The sequence below is a fragment of the Pundamilia nyererei genome, unplaced genomic scaffold, assembly GCF_000239375.1.
Source record: "Pundamilia nyererei isolate P.nyererei 1_Seehausen unplaced genomic scaffold, PunNye1.0 scaffold00088, whole genome shotgun sequence".
Classification (NCBI taxonomy): domain Eukaryota; kingdom Metazoa; phylum Chordata; class Actinopteri; order Cichliformes; family Cichlidae; genus Pundamilia; species Pundamilia nyererei.
Window position 1 is genome coordinate 560689 of NW_005187489.1, and position 19932 is coordinate 580620.

A 19932-nucleotide genomic window follows, 5' to 3' on the forward strand; every position below is an offset into this window, starting at 1 on the left:
CGAAAAGCGCTATATAAATGCAATCCATTATTATTGTTATTATTATTATAAAATCACTATCTTAATGCCTGTTTCAAAATGCATGAATAAATAAATGGATACCTTGTAAACAATATTATGCTTGAAAAACAAAAAGTGAATTTTTCTATAGTTGCATTAAAGTAGAAAATGCCACCATTGGTTTAAAACTGGTGTAGAAGGATGGAGAATAACAGCAGCACTTTAGATGGAAGCAGCAGCACCTTTAAAGGCGCAATAAGGAACTTTTTTTCCCATCAGTGTGCAGAAATGATGCTGATTGCAGCTTTAACTGCTTTGTTTTATGAGTTTGTTTCTTTGCATTTATATTGGATGAACGTCTGCATCGGCTGATATCAGTCAGTCTGGACTGATGTCAGCAGCCAGTGTTGATCTGTTGGGTTGCATCAGTTTTGTGCTAGATGCTGAACGATGATGCGACAAAGAGCCTAAACCCTTCAAACGGTTCAGTGATTATTATTAATATTATTATTATTTCAATGTAGACTTTTATTGTTTCTTTGGCAGAAATAGTGGATGAAAGGAAAATAAAATCTAAATATCAGCCAGAATCGCTCCATCCCTGTTTGTTGTTTCTCTTGTGAAACAGCTATGACTGTTGGATACAATTATTAGTCGAACATGTGCTGGACAGACATTTGATCATAGGTGTGTTTCTCTCTGTGTTAGTCCTCGAATAGACTGAGGCTCTGTAGTCTCTCATCCTGTGACATGTGAAATAGGCTCCAGTCCCTCTGTCACAACTTCACAATGGATGAGCAGTAAAGAAAATGGATGGAAGGACTTCAGCAGAACCTTACTCTGTTATAAAGCCTTTATTAACCCTATAAATACCTCATTCAAAGAGAGACAATTATGCAATTCCAAATGTTATCAAGTGTTTGTTTATGCTTACACCTGTTGTGGGTGCTTCATCACAGCAGTTGAGAGCAGATCTGAGATTTTCATCAGCAATTTTAAACGCACCATTTATCCAACCGGGCATGCAGTGAGGTGGAGGATAGCTGACGCTGGGCTGAGGCATCCACCACCGAGCTAACAGAGCTGAAATCACCTTCAGAATTCAGCCAGTAAGATTTTGCTGGATGTTCTTGACGTGCTCTAGAGACACATCGCCTTGTTCCTCTCATTAACTGCCACGTACCTGAAACTAGAGATGTCAAGCTCATTTAACATGGTGGGCCACACACAGCTCACTGTGATCTCTGTCAGTGTAACAAAGTTTAACTACACTTCTAACTGAGACGCCTTAAAATAAGAATAAAATCATTTTTAACAGTGTTTTCAATTTTTCTACATGAGAAAGAAATGCTGCTGTCAAAAATAAGACAAATGTGTCAGCATGATTTAAACATGAAACAAATAAATGTGTCAAATTAGAGAAAAACGTAATTGTTTATCTCTTACTTGATTACTGTGGTGTAGTATGAGGACTTCTTTATCACCAGGGAAAGCTGTAAAACTGAAATACAAGCAAATAAGACCAAAATTCATGCCTTCCTCATAATTTTCCGAAGCGGTCCAGTGGGCTGGACTGGAGTCTTTGCCGAGCCGATTCTGGCCCACGGGTCTTATGTTTGACACCCGTGCCTCAGATCTTTCACGCACAGTTTTTATAGTGAGTGACAAAGAGATGAAAAATACATAAACTGTCCCGTTTCAGCGGTGGTTAAAAATGGCCAGCTGAGGCAGGGTGTGATTGGCCGTATGCAGGTTCTTCCTCTTCGGATTTAATCTAATGGTTTATGCAAGATCAACATCGCCCACCGGTTTCAGACGCCACATTTTGAAGCTACTAATAAAAGACCAGACTTTGACTCACCAAAAGTACAAATTACCTGAATGGGCCGCTCCACACAGCAAGCCATGATATTAGTCAGATAATCCATTAAAATGCTTTCAAACGCAGCACCGCAGTTGAGAGCAGACAGTGATTGGCTCTAGCTCCCCGTCACCTGTCAGGGACACCTGTCTATCAATGTGGCCATGCCCCTGACTCCAGCATGCAGATGGACGTAAACAAATTCAACCAGCTCAAAGTTACCATGAAGGGGGAAACTATCCATCGAGCCCAACACTGAGTTTAATTTCAGGCTGTAAATAAAGATTTGAACACTTTGATGTTGGGTAGTTTAACACAGGGAGACTGACTCCGTTTTGCAGCCGGCCTCAAGTGGCCACTGGAGGAACTTGAGTTTTTGCCACCTCCCGTAGATTTCTGCTAGTTTTGAATGTCTGTCAGCGCCCTCTCCTCTGATCTTATAAAGTTGAGTTCATTTAAAATCCTTTTTCCTTTTCAACACTTCTCTGACAACAAAAATAGTTCTTTTCATTTCTGTGTCTCAAAATGTGAGACACAAAAGCCGATTTTCCATGCAAATGCTAAAAAAATGAGGATTTTTGCATCCTTTCATGAATGAAGACAGAGGTACAAATCCAGCTTGTGCACATGCGCGAGACGGCGTGTAAAACTTACATTCTTTTTATGGCCAGCAGGGGGCAACATAACGACTGTCAGTCGATTCGAGGTCAACCCTCAGCTCCCTCACTCTGTGATCTCTCTCAACACTTGTATATTAAAAGTAATGATTAAGCCCAACAAATAAATAAAGTCTTATTAAAAAGAACATTAAGTTAAATTTGTAAATTATTGTAATTACAAGAGGAGAATAAATCAGGCCATGCTCGCTGGCTCATGAAGATTCACCTCAGATGATGCTGTTGTAGAAAATGTTTGGCTCAAATCTTCACAATGGCGGCTCTTTCCATCTTTTATATACAGTTAATGGATTGTGATTATTAAAGAGGACCTACAGCTTTATGATTGTGACTCACTGTTTTACTGCAGAGGTTTATGCCTCTGGTCCCTGGACTCAGGCCAGAGGACCACTGTTGAATCTTTCCGCGTCCTTTAAATCCTTTCATCTCCTAAATGTATCTAAAAATAAATAAATAAATAAAAATCCAACAGATCAGGATCATTCAAAATTATGACATCATCACACTCTATTTTTACTTTTTCATATTTGTTTGGCTTACTATTATAAACCTCAGTGAGTCAAAATGCTTGGTGACACTTTTGGATTCCCTCTCCAGCATGAGTCAAGCTTTTGTCTCCCACTTAGTTTAGACATAGTTAGACGCCTGCAGCAGGAAAAACAGGCCAAACCAGTGCCGAAGCAGAGAGGTGGGTCGGCAGGAGTAAAACTGACACCGTGGTGACGTCTTTAAGGTTGTCTGTGTTTACAGGGACTCATAAACAGTCGGTTGGTCCTGTGAAAGGAAAGGTAATGTTTCCATTTAAAATGTAAATTGACTCTCTTAACACATTCATCTAAATGAGGCCATAAATCCTTGCAGGCAATTTTGCTCACTCCCTAACGGTTCTGTGTTTGAGGAACAAAAAAAGTCAATGAATCAATCAAGAAAGTGAACAGAGATGGAAAAGCTGCAGGCGCTTTTCTGTCTTTGAGGGATGTTTATAATAATGAAAAAGGGAAATCTTTCAAGAGATAACAAGATTTTGATTTTTTTTTTTTTTTTTTTTTTTTTTTTTTTTTTTTTTGTTTGTTTGGAGCTGTAAACCAAAAAGATCCAAGAAAATTATGGCACCCACCTGCCAGGTGATGCATTCTCTGTTAGTACAGTAGATTATGTGTCAGGTGCTAAGCCATTTAGCATCCACAGAGAGGCCAAAGTTTGTAAAAGCCACCCATCTCCCGCGCTCTCTCACACTGTCAAACTCACGCTCTGAATATTTATGAGACTTCCGATCCATCACAGAAATGCATAAATACTGCAAAATCAAAACAGATGTGACTTTGGAAGAGCCTCTCTGTGCCATTTATCACACGTAGCAGTTTCTCAAATTACAAATGCTTGTTTATGCTTTAAGGGCTGCTCAGCAGACACCGGGCTGCATTATTCATTTAAAAAAGAAAAAACAACCTGCAGCGCTCCGATGTTATTGTTTCAAGACGGCACTTTTTGTCACATGCATGAAATTAGGTGAGTGATTGTACGTGAACAGAGAGGTGGTGTCAGGCTCTCGCGTTCAACAACACGTTTGTAGAAATTAAAATCAGAAGCTGTTTTCTGTAGCTTCAGTCCTGTGGATTCAACCCCTGTGCCCCAATTTTACTCAAATCTGTGTCCCATAGACGTGCTGGGTATCTGGGGCAGCAGGAACCTGATTGGAGGGTTGAATCATCACTGTTTCTTCTGAATAGGCTCATTACGGGGCTTCGGGAAGGATGGCAGGTGTGTGTTTGTGTGTGAGATTCACAGGGGATGTGGATTTTGTCTGTGATTATCTGTTTGTTCGTTAGTCCATTTTACAAGCATGATTAGCTGTTGGCAATTATTCGCTGTTTGCAGCCTTGTTTACAGTTGGAACATTTTCTCTTAAAGCTGCGTTCTTGTTTTGTTTTGTTTTTTCCATACAGTCGCTGCACTTTCTTCTTACAAACATCTTGCATCAGATTTGGGGGCTTGACAGGGATATCTCTTATTATGCTGCAAGTGCATGTAACAGTGGCGTGAATACACAGTGCCAAGCCACCCCTGTTTACCATAAACCTGCATGTGTAGGGAGGAGGCACACCCTGCATCTCACAAAGTGGCAGCTAAATTAAATCCACATTGTATTTCAATGGGGAAACCCAGTGATCACAGCCTCTGTGGAATAAATGAGTTTTTTCTCAACATTACCCGTGAGAAATGCCAGCTCAGTCTGACTGAACATGAACCCAACTTGACAGAAGTTCAGGAGTTCAGCGATCGCATCATGTAACCAGATATATTTCCTGTCGTGCAAACACGACTAAAGAGGAATACTTGGGCGACTGATTTTCCCAAACATGTCTTAGGTTTTCAGATATTAGTTTGCACCAATACAACTTTAAAAGCTTGAGTAATGAGACGTCAGTGCCTCTGAAAGATGGATATAGCCATGCTGAAATCAGCAGCTGCTGAAGTCATGCTTTAGTTTGAATTTTACACATCCCTTTTTTTTAATATTATCTTCTTTATTTTTATTTTTTTTACAATTTCCATGGAAACCATCTTTCTGTGTGATGTATGCTGCAATATTAGCACTTCATATAATTTCTTATTGGCAAATAGTTGAGGTGACTTTCCATTCTTTTGTTTCTAGAGTGTGAGTTTGTGTGAAACAGAATATAAAAGATGAAAACGGAACTAATTTATAAGCCTGGTTTGACAGAACTGGTGTATCTCTCCAGCACAGAAGTGAGATAATAGATAATACAATATTTATTTATTTCTTAAAGTCCATCCTCCCCTGTTGTGTTACATTTTGTAACTGTCAATAGTCCCCTGATAATCCTTCTTAATCCTTCCCGCGCCCCGTCACATGTTGTCATCTGACAAGGCAAATGAGAGGACGCGTGATGAGAAACCAGTTTCAGAGTGGCAGCACGGCAGAGCGTTTGTATCGACTCCACAATGCTGCTGCTCTTTTCTGCAGCACGGTGTAACCTCCTTAACCCTCTTCTTCCCTTCAAAAAAGCCTGTTTGAGTTCGTCTTTGAGAGCTCGCCTGCAGCTTTGCAAGATGCAGATGAATAGAGTGATGGCCTTGTAGTTAACAGCATACACACTGAAGCTTTTAGAGGTGGCAGCATTTGGAGTGAGACCGAAGGGCAGGAGCTGGAAAAAAAATGTCATTTTACTTGGAGGTTTCTCTCAGAGCACATTTGTATTTGTTCAGCACCGTCGCTTTGATCTAATTTATTGAATTACCAGCTTGTGTTTGCTTGCCTTTCAAGTCCACTCATGTCTGTCTGGACTTGTACATATTGTGAAGACTCCCGAGGACATTTAGTACTTTAGGCCGGGAGCAAATTCAGAAATATGGTGACAATCCTTCTGCTCCTGAAACACGGCGTTGAATAGTGAGCATAAAAGTGTTGTTGCAGTGTTTCTTAGTTTGTTTCTGTGATAATTGAGATCTGCACATGTGAAACCTTGACCCACTAAAATCAGAGCAGGTCTCCCAAGTCATTCTTGTGCCAAATCTGAAGGCTTTGAAGAAAGCTCTTGTTCATGAGAATAGGGTGGACGGTGCCTCCGGCTGTGGCTGCTGCTGGGTCTGAAGTGTAAAACTGAAATGAAACGGGCATCAGAGGACAGATTGGCGCAATCATATGGACCCTGGGCCCGTGGGAGAACAAAGCAGCCATGCCAAAAAACTGACGCGGCAGTGATAGCTCTCTGACGCAGTCAGTCATCTGCCCAGCATCACGTCTGAATGTGCGCAGGTGGAGGAGGAGGGCTGAACCTGCCATCTGGAGGGAGTTGGTGGCGTGAATGTAAAGCTGTGTTACTAACATGGTGTGTTACCAACACTCGGTGAGCAACGAAGAGATTCATCAGTGCAGGCTCATTCACATACAGCACATGCCTGCAGTGCTCCAGAAATGTTCAACCTTCGATGCTTTCAGTGGTCTGGAAACAAAGTTTAAAAAAACCATCACATGCAGTATGATTCAGAAACCCTGGGAACCATCTCCAGGTTTTATTGTTCTCATTGCCAGTGGATGCTCCCTGAACCCCAGCTTTGATTGGGATGGTGTTTGGGACATGGTTAAACAGTCCTCCAGCACTCCTGAAGATCAGCAAATACACTTACATTTCATACATAGGATAATATGTACGACACCACGCAAGCTTTAGTATGTATGAAATTTAAGGCTGACCCGAGTGTACAACATGCCCTTCAAGCACAACTGGCACCTTTGACACATGCTTAAAGAAAATCTGTCTGTGATATTTCATATTTCGGCTCCACAAACGGGTGTTTTTAGCTGGTGTGACGGCCGCTGAAAGGTTGGTCACCACCAGACGGAAAGACTCGCCTCCTTGGCAAAAATGGATTCCCAGTTTAAGTGATATTGGCCATCTTTAGCTTTCCACTGCGTGTATCCATGAAGCTAAACAGAGTAAAAACTTCCATGTCATCTTTGTGCTTTCTTAATCTCTTACCCCATTCTGCTCTTTCTCCAGCTGGTCGCTGTAGGTTTTTTACCCCCTGTAAGTTAAGTTAAGACTGAAAAGCAGAAGAAAATACAGAAGACTTAAAGGGCCAGTTCACCCAAAACCAAACATTTATATTGTTCTGGTCTGTAATGCTGCTGCTGCAGCCACTGTAGTGACTGAATGAATAAATGAATAGAAAAAAGTGAAGAGAAATGTCAGTTTCAGAAATCGTGGTTTTAATCTAGGAACTATGTTCTTTCCTACAACCTCTATTACAACAACCTAGATATTTAATATAAGATGTGCTTGACCTGTCCAAAATATGGGAATATTTCTTACAGATATTAAAAATTACAACATTCACAAGTATGTAAGAAATATCTTAAATAAGTAGAATGGTGCTTGGTTAATAAAATAGAATATGATTAAATATCTTTATCAATAGTGTTAGGTTTAAATAAGTTTATATTCCTTATTCCCTTTTTAGCATGTACACTGTGCGCACTGTGTTACACAGTTCAACCATTTATCTTGTTAATATTTTGAAACCATATCAAAATCTAAAACTTCGTCATCACATTGTGTTGATTTTTAAAATAGTTATTTCCTTGTTCCGAATGAAGACAGACATGCATCCCTTCAGTGATTGCGATGCATAATTTATGCATACACCCCTGACAGCACATTACAGTCTGTAATCAGTCGCTTAGTACTGTGGTTCCAAATTTCCAATTCAGAACCACAGCGGGACTCGAGCAGCAGAAATCGATCTGCCTGGTTCTGTTTAAATGATGATTTAAGCACAAAACTGCGCGTGGGCCACTTGATTTCTAATTCTCACCCAGCTCTCCTCAGCAGAGCATAAAAATACTATTTTTATTTGCTGCTGTGTTTTGTGGGGAGATCGTTTTTATGTGTGATGGGCCAGATGGTGTATTTTTTACATTTGAATAATCTGAGGCACAGGTGGAACCCACGGGAAGGTATCTGCCCTGCCGTTACCCACACACTTTTGCTCGTTTGTCTGCTGTCCCGAAAGTTTTGCCCCCAGTGTGTCTGACATAAATAAGTCAGGGGATATTTTTGTTCTTTTGCCAGAGTGGCCACAAAGTTTAAGATGCTGTAAATTTCTCAAACTTGAGCAACGAGTCTGGTTCAGGCAGAGGGGGGCCTCGATCCTCCATAAGGCGCCTCAGGGCATGTGCTACTCTTACGGGAATATTTGCGAGAGAGAGAGAAGCACGCACACACGGAGAGTGATGGATGGAAGGAAAGAAAAGGAGTGGATGCAAGAGGGAGATGGCGCTCGAGAGAGAGAAACTCAAAGAGGAACATGGAGAGCGCCAGTGGCAAAGGGAGAGGAACACGGAGGTGCATATTGTTCACGTTGTCTCCACGCCCCCCCGCCCCCTGCACCTGTCTGTGATATGAATCCTCAAAGGCACATACTGTAGCCATTACTTTCCCAGTTGCTTAAAAGGCTGGAAGAAAATCCACAGGGAGAGAGGGGGAGCTACAGTAACTGTGAAGAGAAATACAGAGAAAAGCGGAAAGTATGTTATGAAGCGCTAATATCATATTCATAACGTCGCATCAAGCTGTGAGCCCAGCGTCAGCCCCGTCCCACCGCACGGTTGTTTCACTGCCGGAGGGGTGGCTTGCTCCTGATTTGAGAGTAGATTTCATTAACAGTGGGCTTGTCAAATAATCAGCCTCACGGCACTCCTTTGCCTTTTTGAATCAGCTGCCTGGCTTTCTCTCTGAACACAATGCTGCATTGATTTTCATACGCTGCCTTTTGACATTTAATTAGAGAAATGTGCGTGTGTGCGCACTTAAAGGAAGGAGAGAGATGCAGTTTTACAGCCCACCCTCCCCACCTCCCTGTTCTTGTGGTCCGCTCGGTTGGAAAATTCATTTCCTTGGAGTAAATAACTCATTTCTCTGCAAAGGGACAGAAGGACCCTTAGGTGTGATAATTTGACAGAGCCGCTGTGTACAAATGCAGACTGCACCACGGAGAACAGAGAGGCACACGTGCAGAAAACCCACACGGCCTCGCTTATTGACTGTATATAAAAGACGGACATGGTCTGAAGCCAGTGCTGAAGTGTCTTAACGGCCAGCAAAAAAAAATTAGTCTGCCAGGGAGGAGGAAAACGACCCTCAACTCCACTTCGGCTATGATCTCAGGAAACAATAACAAGTTTATGAGCTTATTTAATAAGACTTTAAAAGAGTTTAAAGTCTTATTAAATAAAACATGGTGTTCATTTGCTAAATTGTGGTACCCATCAGTATCCAGTGGGACAACAGAGGAGAATACGCTTTGACAGGTTGGTAGCCTGTAATGTGTATTGTCCCTGTTACATCTGGTTTTAAAAAGGAAAGATGGTGAGAGCAAAAACAGCTCTCAGCCTCACAACGAGGCTCATCGCGGTGCTCAGAACAGGCAGAAACCCTCAGGTTAAAATGAAGCAGTGCCAAAACACAGCAGCCCCTCAAATGATCACATGAAGCTATCCCCGTAGACTCTCATATTAAAATAAATAAAAAGCATATTTACAGCAGGTTTATGACCTGATCTGAAAAGGTTTAAGTCTCTGTAGTTAACTTGTAAAGCTCTAATCTGTGCATTTTTAGGAGCACTGAATACTGAAACTATAGATTGTCACTGCTGTTCAAAACTAGACATCACGGTTGTGTTTTGGAGCATTTTTAAAGCTCTTTAATTATATTAATATGCCATTCAAGATGGCTTTGCTTCAGTTCTTTTAGATTAGCAAGCCTGGTCGCAAATGCAGATTGGCGAGTGGTTGCTAGAGGTGAAAGCTGTGACTGCAGCAATCACCAATAACCAAAGCAATCACGAGTTGTTTTTCTTTGTAGTGCTTTATGCCTCTTTACAACCAGTTTCACACCAGCAAACCTCCTAGAGCACATTCCCAAGGAACAGGTGTTTACCAGATGGTGACCAATTGGTGTCTAGGCCTGTGTGATGGGGTCTTGGCACTAATTAGCAGGTATTAAGTCACCCTGCATTGTCTCCATAACCTAATTTTGGCTCTTAACAGCCAAGATGGTAACGGCTAACATGCTCAGTTTGAGCCACACAAAGCGGTGGGTTACATCTTACAAACGGGGACGTTTTCCCATGAAGGAAAAACTATACGAGGATTATATTTCACACTGAAAGCTGCTCTTCATTTATAAGCAGCTCATCTGCCTACACAGTAAACCAGCGGATCAGCAGGCAGCGTGTGAGCAGCGTGAGGCTAATCAATAATAGAACAGTGCATGAATGAGTCACAGCAAGGTTACCGTCTCCCCTTTTCACCCACCATCTCCTCTCTGCACCCAGATTCCCACTGAAGTGTTAGTAAGTAGCAGAGAGCTGTACACAGCAGACTATGGAGGAGCTGCCAAAAAGTCCCAATGTAGTAGCTATACAGAAATATGGAGAGGAGCGTTGGAGAGGCAGACAAAAGATAAAAAGAAAGAGACAAAAACACATTGCCGATGCGGGGGTGTGTGTGTGTGAGGGGGAGGCTTAGCGCCAAGTGTCCGTTACTGTCAGAAAAATAGGTGTTGAAAGCAAAAGTGAATAAAAGAAGAAATAGAGGAAATGTTTGTGGTGGATTTCCTCTGACACGGAGGTGGTGGATACAGATCCATCAGCGGTGGCAGCTGTTTGAAACAAACGATGGGACAAAGAAGCAGCAGAAAAGAGGAAATCCATAGGGTGAGCTCCTGTTTGTGGCTTACGTAAGATTTAAAGCAGACTTGTGGATGAGAGGTGGATCAGCTGGGAAGCAGCTGTCAGTTATGGAAAAGGAATTATGGCAATCAATTATGAAACGAGAGAGTGTAAAACATGCGTTAGAATAAAGCACTTTTAAATTATTTATCAGCTTCTTCAGCTTCTAAAGGAGACACAGAAACACTTTGTGTTCAGGTCCCTCCACACTCAGTCGCTCTATTATCCTTCTATAGATGTGTGCATCTGCAAGGACAAGGCCACATGCCAAGGTCTCCTCTGACACATGCAAGGGCAAATTCAAGATCAGCACAAAATCCTGATGGCTCTATCATGGCACATTAAGTATGAATGAGGGCATCGCTGCCAGCTGACCTCTGCGAGCACAGCACACCTGACGCGCACACGCAGCTCGGAGGCCTAATAACACGTTAGCATGGAGGGGCATGCAGCAAGCCACTGCGGCTCCTCCGGTACTGCTGTCAGCTTTGCCCCTGGATAATAAACATGTGCTAATTTAAAACTGTATTATTCTCCTCGCCAAAGTGTTCCTACTGCTTGTTGCACCTTCCATACAAAGTGACTGTTTACATACTATTAGCTGGAAATGAACTAAGTGTTTTAACTTGCTAAATATGAATTAGTAGCAGCGCAGCGAAGCACAAAGTGATTCAAAGAGGAGAACAGGAAGTAAGCAGCACCTGAGGCCTGTACTTGCCTCTTAAGTGCGAGATAACAGTGAAATATGATGTAGCTAACAGGCAGTTTTCATGTTAGTTCAAAAGCATGCAGACTAACTCATTAGCATCCCAGGGAGCAGAACCAGCCCAGAGGCCTAACTCCGAGAGAGGCATTTCTGAGGATTGCAGAGCTGTAATAAGGTGGTACAAATCAATAATATCACACCACAGGGGTGGATGGGAGCTGGAGCACCACCCAGCTTTATGATCTCCCACTCGAAAAAAGCCCCTGCTGTCAGCCCAGGTATCACACTGATGGTGTAGTGCAGAAAGACGGGTTTTACTCATAGACTTCATTTTCAAAGCATGTGTAGAGTACAGGCAGGTCTCACAGCTCATGGTACAGATGTGCTGTATAAAACTAACGATAGGCCTGTGTTGTGATGTGTTGTAATCCTAAAGTCAGCAGATTTTAAACGATTCAGAGATATTAGCCGGTCATTAACCCGTCAGCTCCCTAATGCAAAGTACAAAACAGCTCAACTAACTGTTCAGCGCAAACTTCAGCAGCATCATCAGCAAAAGATGAGATTCAATTAAAAGCATTTTTTCTTTGAAGCAAACTAAAGTATGCAACATTACATAATCTCTACCAGGAGCAGGAGGAGGGAGGATTTTCTTTCTAAGGTCAACAGAGAGACGAGTGTTCATTAAGCAATGATAGACTTTATGCATGGAGACTGTGTGTGTGTGTGTGCGTGTTTACACAAGTCTGTGTTGTGAAACAGCAAATTAGCCTCCTCTCTTGACTGTGCGCTCACACATGCACACACATTCTGTCCTGGTGAGTTTTCTAATGAAGGGGGGCATTAAGGAGCTGTCACCCTTTACACTGCACAGTGTGGGGTAGACAACTAGCTGTCACTCTGATCATCATCAGGCTAACAATGACACACACACACACACACACACATCCGTCATTGCTCAAAGTCACCCCCATCTCTTGGGGAGATGCAGACTGTGAGCTGCAGAGAGTTTATGAAGACATCTGTCTGGTGTTTCATTAGAGTGGACTCTAATGTCATGTGGATATTTAAGACCTGAAATCACGGCCAGCATCCCCTCTCTTTGTCCCCAAAGTGTAATGCAGTCATATGTGAAAGTGGAGCCAAAGACGGGCACAAAGTGACCAGAAGTTGTGGGATGTGAGGACACTCGAAGAGAGAGTTGAACTTCATGTAGCAGAACTACAAGGACATGTTTTTACCCTTTAATCTTTGGGACTCACGAACAAAGAAGACAGTCTTTTTTCCAGACTTGAAACACAATAATTCAAAAATGCAAAGCAACAGTGAGTCATCGCTGTATCCAATAGAAGAGAAAGAAACAAAGTGAGTAAGTCAAGGACATCAATGAAAATGTGCGTTTCATTATTTAAGCTCATCCAGCAGGAAAGACATTCCTGATTTCAAAGGGCTTTGCAGCAGACGGCTTCATTTTAAGGAGCAAAGAGAAAGTTGCTTCACCAAGATCCAAAGTTTAGAGGTTTTATTAAAAACTAATAAGCTCTGTGCGAAATTATATGGTTTAAAAGACATGAGACACCAGGTACAGTTATAGCTTTACAGATCAGACTTTAGTCCGTGATCACTGAGAGGAGACGCAGAGCCACACCAGCCTGATGCTCTTATCACATCTGCAATATTAAATTCTATTCTCTCTACATGATGTTTATTTCACTCCTTTCTTTCTTTTCAGTTATAGTTTTTCCTTTTTAGTAGTCTCTGTCAGCTGACGACTTGTCAGGACTGGCTTCCCCTGAGAAAACAGGAACTGAGACGTGGCTGTATATAAATCATTAACTTTCACCCAGAACACAGTTTGCATCCTGTGTACGGCCATTTTCAACTTTTGTGTCTTTTCGATTGATCTTTGGTTAGGTGTAAGAAAAAACATGACTTCAAACAGACCCTTTTTTTAAAAAAAAACAGCACTATTAACCACATGTTAGAACGTATGTTTTTCCTCCATTTTTATAACTTCCCATCAGCGACGATAGCAACAGAGAAAATTTCCACCCTGCTCTTTGAAAAATCCCACGTTAAAGTGTGACGATGGGGGTCCTAAGCACATATGTGATGAGCAGCTGCTGTGTTTCTGTCATGTTTAATACTTTCCTCACCCAAGAGTGATTCACTGATGTCCTTGTTCTGATCCTGAGGCGTCATGTAACCCCGTTTTATCGCATGCACACGTGACCTTGCAGGCATTTCGAGGGATCTTTTAAAGACATTTGCCTTGATGAACCAGCCTCACCTGTATTGATTAACAAGAGATAAATGAGTTCCTTTTGCCTCTGATGGCAGGGCTGTGTGACGTCATTCCCAGCTCTTCCAGGGATCCCAGTATTAGTGAAAGAAAAGCAAAAAAACAGGCTTTGTTTTGCTGGGGTCATTCATTCACCCAGTGTAATACCTGTTTTTTGTTTTTGTGGGGGGCGTTTCTGCTTAAACACTAATGCATCTTATTTAGGGAGTCACAAATTTAAGAAGAGACGGGAGAAACACCCTCCAACCGTGTGACGAGTGGGTTGCATAGCTTGTCCACTAGAGGGCACTCTGCAAAGGTCCCAAATGATGAGCTGGTCCGAGCAGTCAGGTGGAGCAGCGGTCCCCAACCTTTTTTGCGCCACGGACCGGTTTATGCCCAACAATATTTTCACGGACCGGCCTTTAAGGTGTCGTGGATAAATACAACAAAATAAAACTAGTACCGGTACCGAAAAAAAGAAGGATTTATTCATAACACACGGGAAAAGACCCAGGGAAAACAAAATAACGCTGAAAACCGATAAAAACCCTGAAAACCATACATTTCATACCTGAGCCTCAACTGTCGCAACCCGGTACCAAACGACTCACGGTCCGAGGCCCGGGGGTTGGGGACCGCTGTAGATGAGTAAAACAGTTTCTACACATAACAAATGTTTGGAGAAAAAACCTTTCAGTTGATACATTAGATGTCAAATTTAAATCACTAAATAACATATCAGAAATATTGATCAGGCTCTTTATTTATTAAACCAGCAATGAGACATGAAAACAGTTTGTGATCATAAAAAACATTTTTGTACATGTTTATCCTTCAAGTGTACCACCTGTGCCACTGTAATATGTTTTATCATCCATCTCAAGTATATGTATGTTTTAATAACCGTTGATTTTATTGTATTTTTCCACTTTAATCACTAAACTGTGATTTTGCAGTGAGCCGTGAGTAACAGACGTACAGTACAGATTTACTGCTGCAGAAGCCTTTGATGCTGATATTTACTGAAGCCCAAAGCGAAGATGAAACCTGCAGATGAGTCGGTTTGTGACTTAGTGCCATTTTGCAAAAAAAAAAAAAAAAACTGAATGAAAGTAACCAAAACTAATCAACATCAGAACAAAGGAAGCAGTGCAGGAATGCAAACTGAGCCTTCAAAGTGTTTCTGTGTAACATAAATTAACCCACTCGGTTATTGTCGTTATAAAATCGGATAATATCGAGTTCTATCTTTTTATATATGATTCTAGATATTTTTGAGCATGTGCAAACAAAGCGATGGTGCACATCACTGAATAAAAGCGGTGTTTTTCTCTCCATTAGGAGCTAAACATTCGTTCACAAGCAGGAGGAGAATACGCGGAAAGATAATGACTTTGATTTGTGATTTCTTCTGTTCCATCAGCCCTCTCAGCCCGTGGCGCCTGTCCCTTAGGCAAACAGCAGACAGTAAACAAAAGCAAATCCACTTCAAACATCCAGGCCCCCCACTCGGATGAAGAGATGCAGTGGGTCTCCTTCCTGTCATCTGCTGTTAGTCGGGCTATTTATCAAAACATCGGCTGCAGGCTGAGTGGAAGCAAGTAACCAAGAGGCCTGCTTTGGCTCTGCTTCGCTCTTTCTAAACGTGCAGCGTGTCAGGGTGTAAACAAGTGCCGCAGCAGCTCATCATCCTGTGAGGTTTTCCCGTCGAAGGGCAAGCGAGCGTTAACCTATTCAATAACACGCTGACTGTGTTATTACCTGAATTAGATTTATGTCCCATTAGCCTCACTGACAGGGACCACTTCTCCTCATCCTTATTCACTGGTCCTTGTTACAAATATCAATAAACACCAAAAACGGAGAACAGAGAGGGACAGTGACACACTGCATTAGGTTGTTCACCTTAATATTCAGCAGCTTATTCTCTTATTTGCATAAACAAGAATGTAAACATCCCAAACATGTCACAAATTTAAAAATACTCCCTAATGGGACGCACGGTCGAAAATGCCCTTGTTTTCAGTTTCTGACATTTCTAATAGTTTCCACTTCATCCATTTCAGATAGCTGGACCAGATATGATGCATCATTTAGTTGGAGAATTTGTGATTTAATCTACACTCACTGGAAAATGTACAAGCTCCTTGCTTTTACCGAATTAGACCTCTGTTTAAGTTCTTCCTGGCAGAGTTTCAAGGTGCTGGAAACATTCCTCAGAGATTTTGGTCCGTGTTGATGTGATGGCATCACACCGTTGCTGCAGATTAGAGGGATGCACATCCATGATGACATCTGCTGTTCCACCACATCCCATATGTGCTCTACTGGACTGCGATCTGGTGACTATGGAGGCCATGCTCAAGTAACCGATTTGCTGGATTCTTCAACATCGTCATCCCGCTGGAAGCCGCCATAAGAAGATGGTATCCTGTGGTCATAAAGGGATTGACATGGTGGCATGTTTTAACAATGTTCGGTTGCTACAAGAGGCTCAAAGTATGCCACAAGCAGCAGCCTGAACTGTGAATACAAGGCAGGAGGGATGCATGATGCCATGTTGTTTATGCCGAATTTTGACCCTACCATCTGAATGTCACCACAGAAGTCGAGACTGAACATTTTTCCAATCTTCTACTGTCCAATTTTGATGAGCCTCAGTTTCCTGTACTCAGATGACAGTACTGTGGTGCTTCAGGAAGAAGCTCTTCTGCCTGTGGGAATCCCAGCAGTTACTGAAACACCCGGACCAGACCGTCTGGTATCACCACAGCATGGTCAAAGTCACTTAAATCACTTGCTGCCATGTGATTGGGCGATTAAATTCGCAAGCAGTTGAACATACAGGTATGGACAGGTTATGGTCCTGATGTGGACCAAAATAATGGTAAAACTTGGTTGTATAAGGCCTGTTTTTAGATCAACTAAAGATCTCAAGGAATATTAGATTCAGCAGTTCAAACCAGTTCATAAAGCCAACAAACTAGAATAACAGTCAGGCACTAGATGCAGGTGTAATTATAAATCACAGAGTCATAACTGATTGTACTGACATGAATTCCAGTCAGTTATGGATCTGTGGTGCATACTGCTCGTGACTTTAGGGCACAGTTGAACTATGACGGTACGAATGTGTGGCGTCTCTGTTTGAGGGGAAAGAAGAATAGGAGGAGACGTGATCATAAAACAAGAAAGTGAAGAAAAATCTATTTCAGGACTAATCGAATGATGATGTTATTTAATCTCTCGCCTTGATCTTCTGATCTGCACAAACGTTCATGTAATACAGCCACCACTGGGTATGTGCTTGTTCAGAACTCGTACAGTAATTACAGTCTCATTCAGCAGCAGGCGGTGGATGCACACACACACGCACACACACACGTACAGCTCACACTTAATTATATAACGAGACAAATTATTATTCTCAAATCTTGTAGCCTGTGACCCCAATTAAACTAGAAGTGTGTTTAGAGCATGAAATATGACACTTAGATGAAAACAAGACTAATACACACACACACACACAGACACGTTAGCTGCAGTCACAGTTTGCTGATGGGTCCAACAAGCACACAGAAGTAAAAGATGACGCCATAAACCAATCCCTCCAGACCCCAGTCTTCCCACTCAGCAGCCATGTTGGTAGCAACACCTGACTGTAATTTTGAAGTGCTTATTTAAAGAAATACAGTGTGACAAAGTTTACAGGTAGATCTACGTTCCCACCCTCACTATGACCATCACCTTCGGTAACTTTGGTAACTGAATGTGACCGTAAAGAATGAAACTGAGAGTCCAAGCGGCAGAAATGAGGGCTGAAAACAAGTCGCTTGTTGCGCATTGCTTTGAAGCTGACGGCGTTTGTAGTCGAGGTTTCAGCTGCCTAGCTAACCTTCTCATATATTGCTAATCTCCTCAGGTCACATCATCAGTATTCACTTCTCTCATTGGTCACGCCCAATTTGTTACAGAATGTCATTCACGTTGTATCGTCTTGGTCACAACGTCATTCCCAGTGTGGATGCAGCTTAAGGCCTCAGTCCTGCAGACCAGCTGGTTTGTGAGTGGAAAAATTCCAGTCAGTATGCGAGTAGTTGCTAGAGGTTGCCGGGTGTTGCTAGATGTAATTGGTCACAAAGAGTCTGCTGCAGTATACAAAAACTCCATGTTAACTGCTTTGGTCACTAGCATGTACTTAGAATTGTGACCAATTTCATGCAAGCAACTTGCCAACAACCTCCAGCAACCAGTTGGCCAACAGTTGCCACCCAACTCGCCCACCAACTGGAGTTAGCCAAATGGTCGCAAACCTTTAAGCCTTTATGACTGCTGACTTAGACGTTGAGGATCTTTTGGCAGATAGGAGGTGCTAAGAGCCTCTACTCCTCCACATCAAAATGAGCCAGCTGAGGTGGTGCATTCATCCGACCTCCTGGACTGTCACAGGTGAGGTGTTACCAGCCAAACTCGGAACGAACTCCAGGGCAAACACAGTTTCTCTCTTTCATTAATGAACTTTGACCTGCTTGTCAGAGGATTAAGGTCTTAGCAGGTGAGGTTTACTGATGTTAGAAAATTAAATTAAGTAGAATTCATCTGGCATTAAAGTGTATGTAATGGAGATTTTTGCAGATGAGGTCACTTATGTCAGAAGAATGTCTGTGAAGTTTGGGAGAGTTTGGACTAGATTTCTTTGAGGTATATCAGTTTCATGTTTCATGGCAAAACATCAAAATTCACCAAGCTGCCGAGGTCACGCCCTCTTATGAAAACTCACTGTTTTGAATGTGACCTAAGACCAACTCCTTCAGGCTTCCCTGAACAAATTTGAGGTTGCTGGCATCAAGCGTCTTGAAACTGTAGCCCAAAGTGTAAAACATGACATTTCCTGTTCTCAGTAGGTGGCGCTGTGACCATTGTCAAATATGGCAGTTGAAATGTGTTCGGGGGGTGTAGCTTTATCACGTCTGAGAAGTTTGGTACAGATCGGTCAATGTATGTGGGAATAAGAGCCAATTATAATTTCAAAGCGAATGATTGAAATCCGCTGTGGCGCCACAGAAACGCCCTTAGGTGAAAACTCTAAAGTTCCACTATTTAATATGGCTCAGATCTGTAGTCTAGACTGACGAAATATGGAGCTGATCCGATAAAATCTCTAGGAGGAGTTTGCAACAGTACAACGCCTGGAAATGGCAAAATCTATGCCAAAATGTTACCTTCAATTCAAAATGGTGGTGGTGAGTTGGCACATGGGTCCAATAGACTTTTTGGTATATCTTGGGATGTTACACATGTGTACAAAATTTCATACATTTACGTAAAAGCCCAAGCAGGGGCTCATTTTTCCCCACTTTGTACGGGGCGCTACTGAGCCATTTTGCTGTGCCCAGGTCTCAAACCAGTGAGACCAGTAAATTTTCACCAGGCTTGACGCATGTGCAAAGTTTCATGAGTTTTCAAACATGTTAAAGCCCTCAAAAAGCCAATTCATTTGTCTGGATAATAACAAGAAGAACGGGAGCGATTACAATAGGGCATTCGCACTTTTAGTGCTCAGGCCTAATAATGGATTCAACTGAGCCATTTATTCACTGAATAAACTTCTGCCATTCTAGTCATTTCACAGAGCTGCTCCTTCGTACTTTAAAACATACAATAACCTTTTCTTCTCTCTCTGTCTTTATCTTTATCTCTGCAGATAGCTTGTCGCCTCCCGTCAATGTGACCATCAGAGAGGTAAAAGCAAACTCTGCTGTGGTGTCATGGGACATCCCCGAGGGAGACCCAGTCATTGGCTTTGCCATCACACAGCAGGTCGGTAACACTCTCTGTCCCCTCTATACCACTGTAACCATTAATGCTAATTACTGTGCTTATAAGCAGTAAAAAATACATATGGAAAAGCATTTAGCAGATTCAGGCAAGTTTTGGAGGGAATAAAATCATCCAAACCTTTTATTTATTGCAACTCATATTACAATTTTACAGCTAAAGATACAACTTTACTAGATACGCCTGTTCAACTCCTCATTAATGCAAAAATCTAAAGTTCAAACTGAGCAGCAGATGGAGTACAGCAGCAGAAGACTACACCGTCTGCCACTCCTGTCAGCCAAGTTCAGGATACTGAGGCTACATTTTA

The 19932-nt window shown here is 42.1% G+C and overlaps 1 protein-coding gene across 3 annotated transcripts in view; it reads left to right on the forward strand.

The window, feature by feature from the left end:
* The window catches only part of fndc5a (fibronectin type III domain containing 5a), a 51538-nt gene that overhangs the window by 5266 nt on the left and 26340 nt on the right, over positions 1 to 19932 (forward strand). For all 3 annotated transcript variants that reach the window (XM_005738937.1, XM_013912362.1, XM_013912361.1), the window contains one exon: positions 19489 to 19604. In XM_005738937.1, the coding sequence (XP_005738994.1) occupies positions 19489 to 19604 (116 nt within the window). The remainder of the gene's footprint in view (positions 1 to 19488; positions 19605 to 19932) is intronic.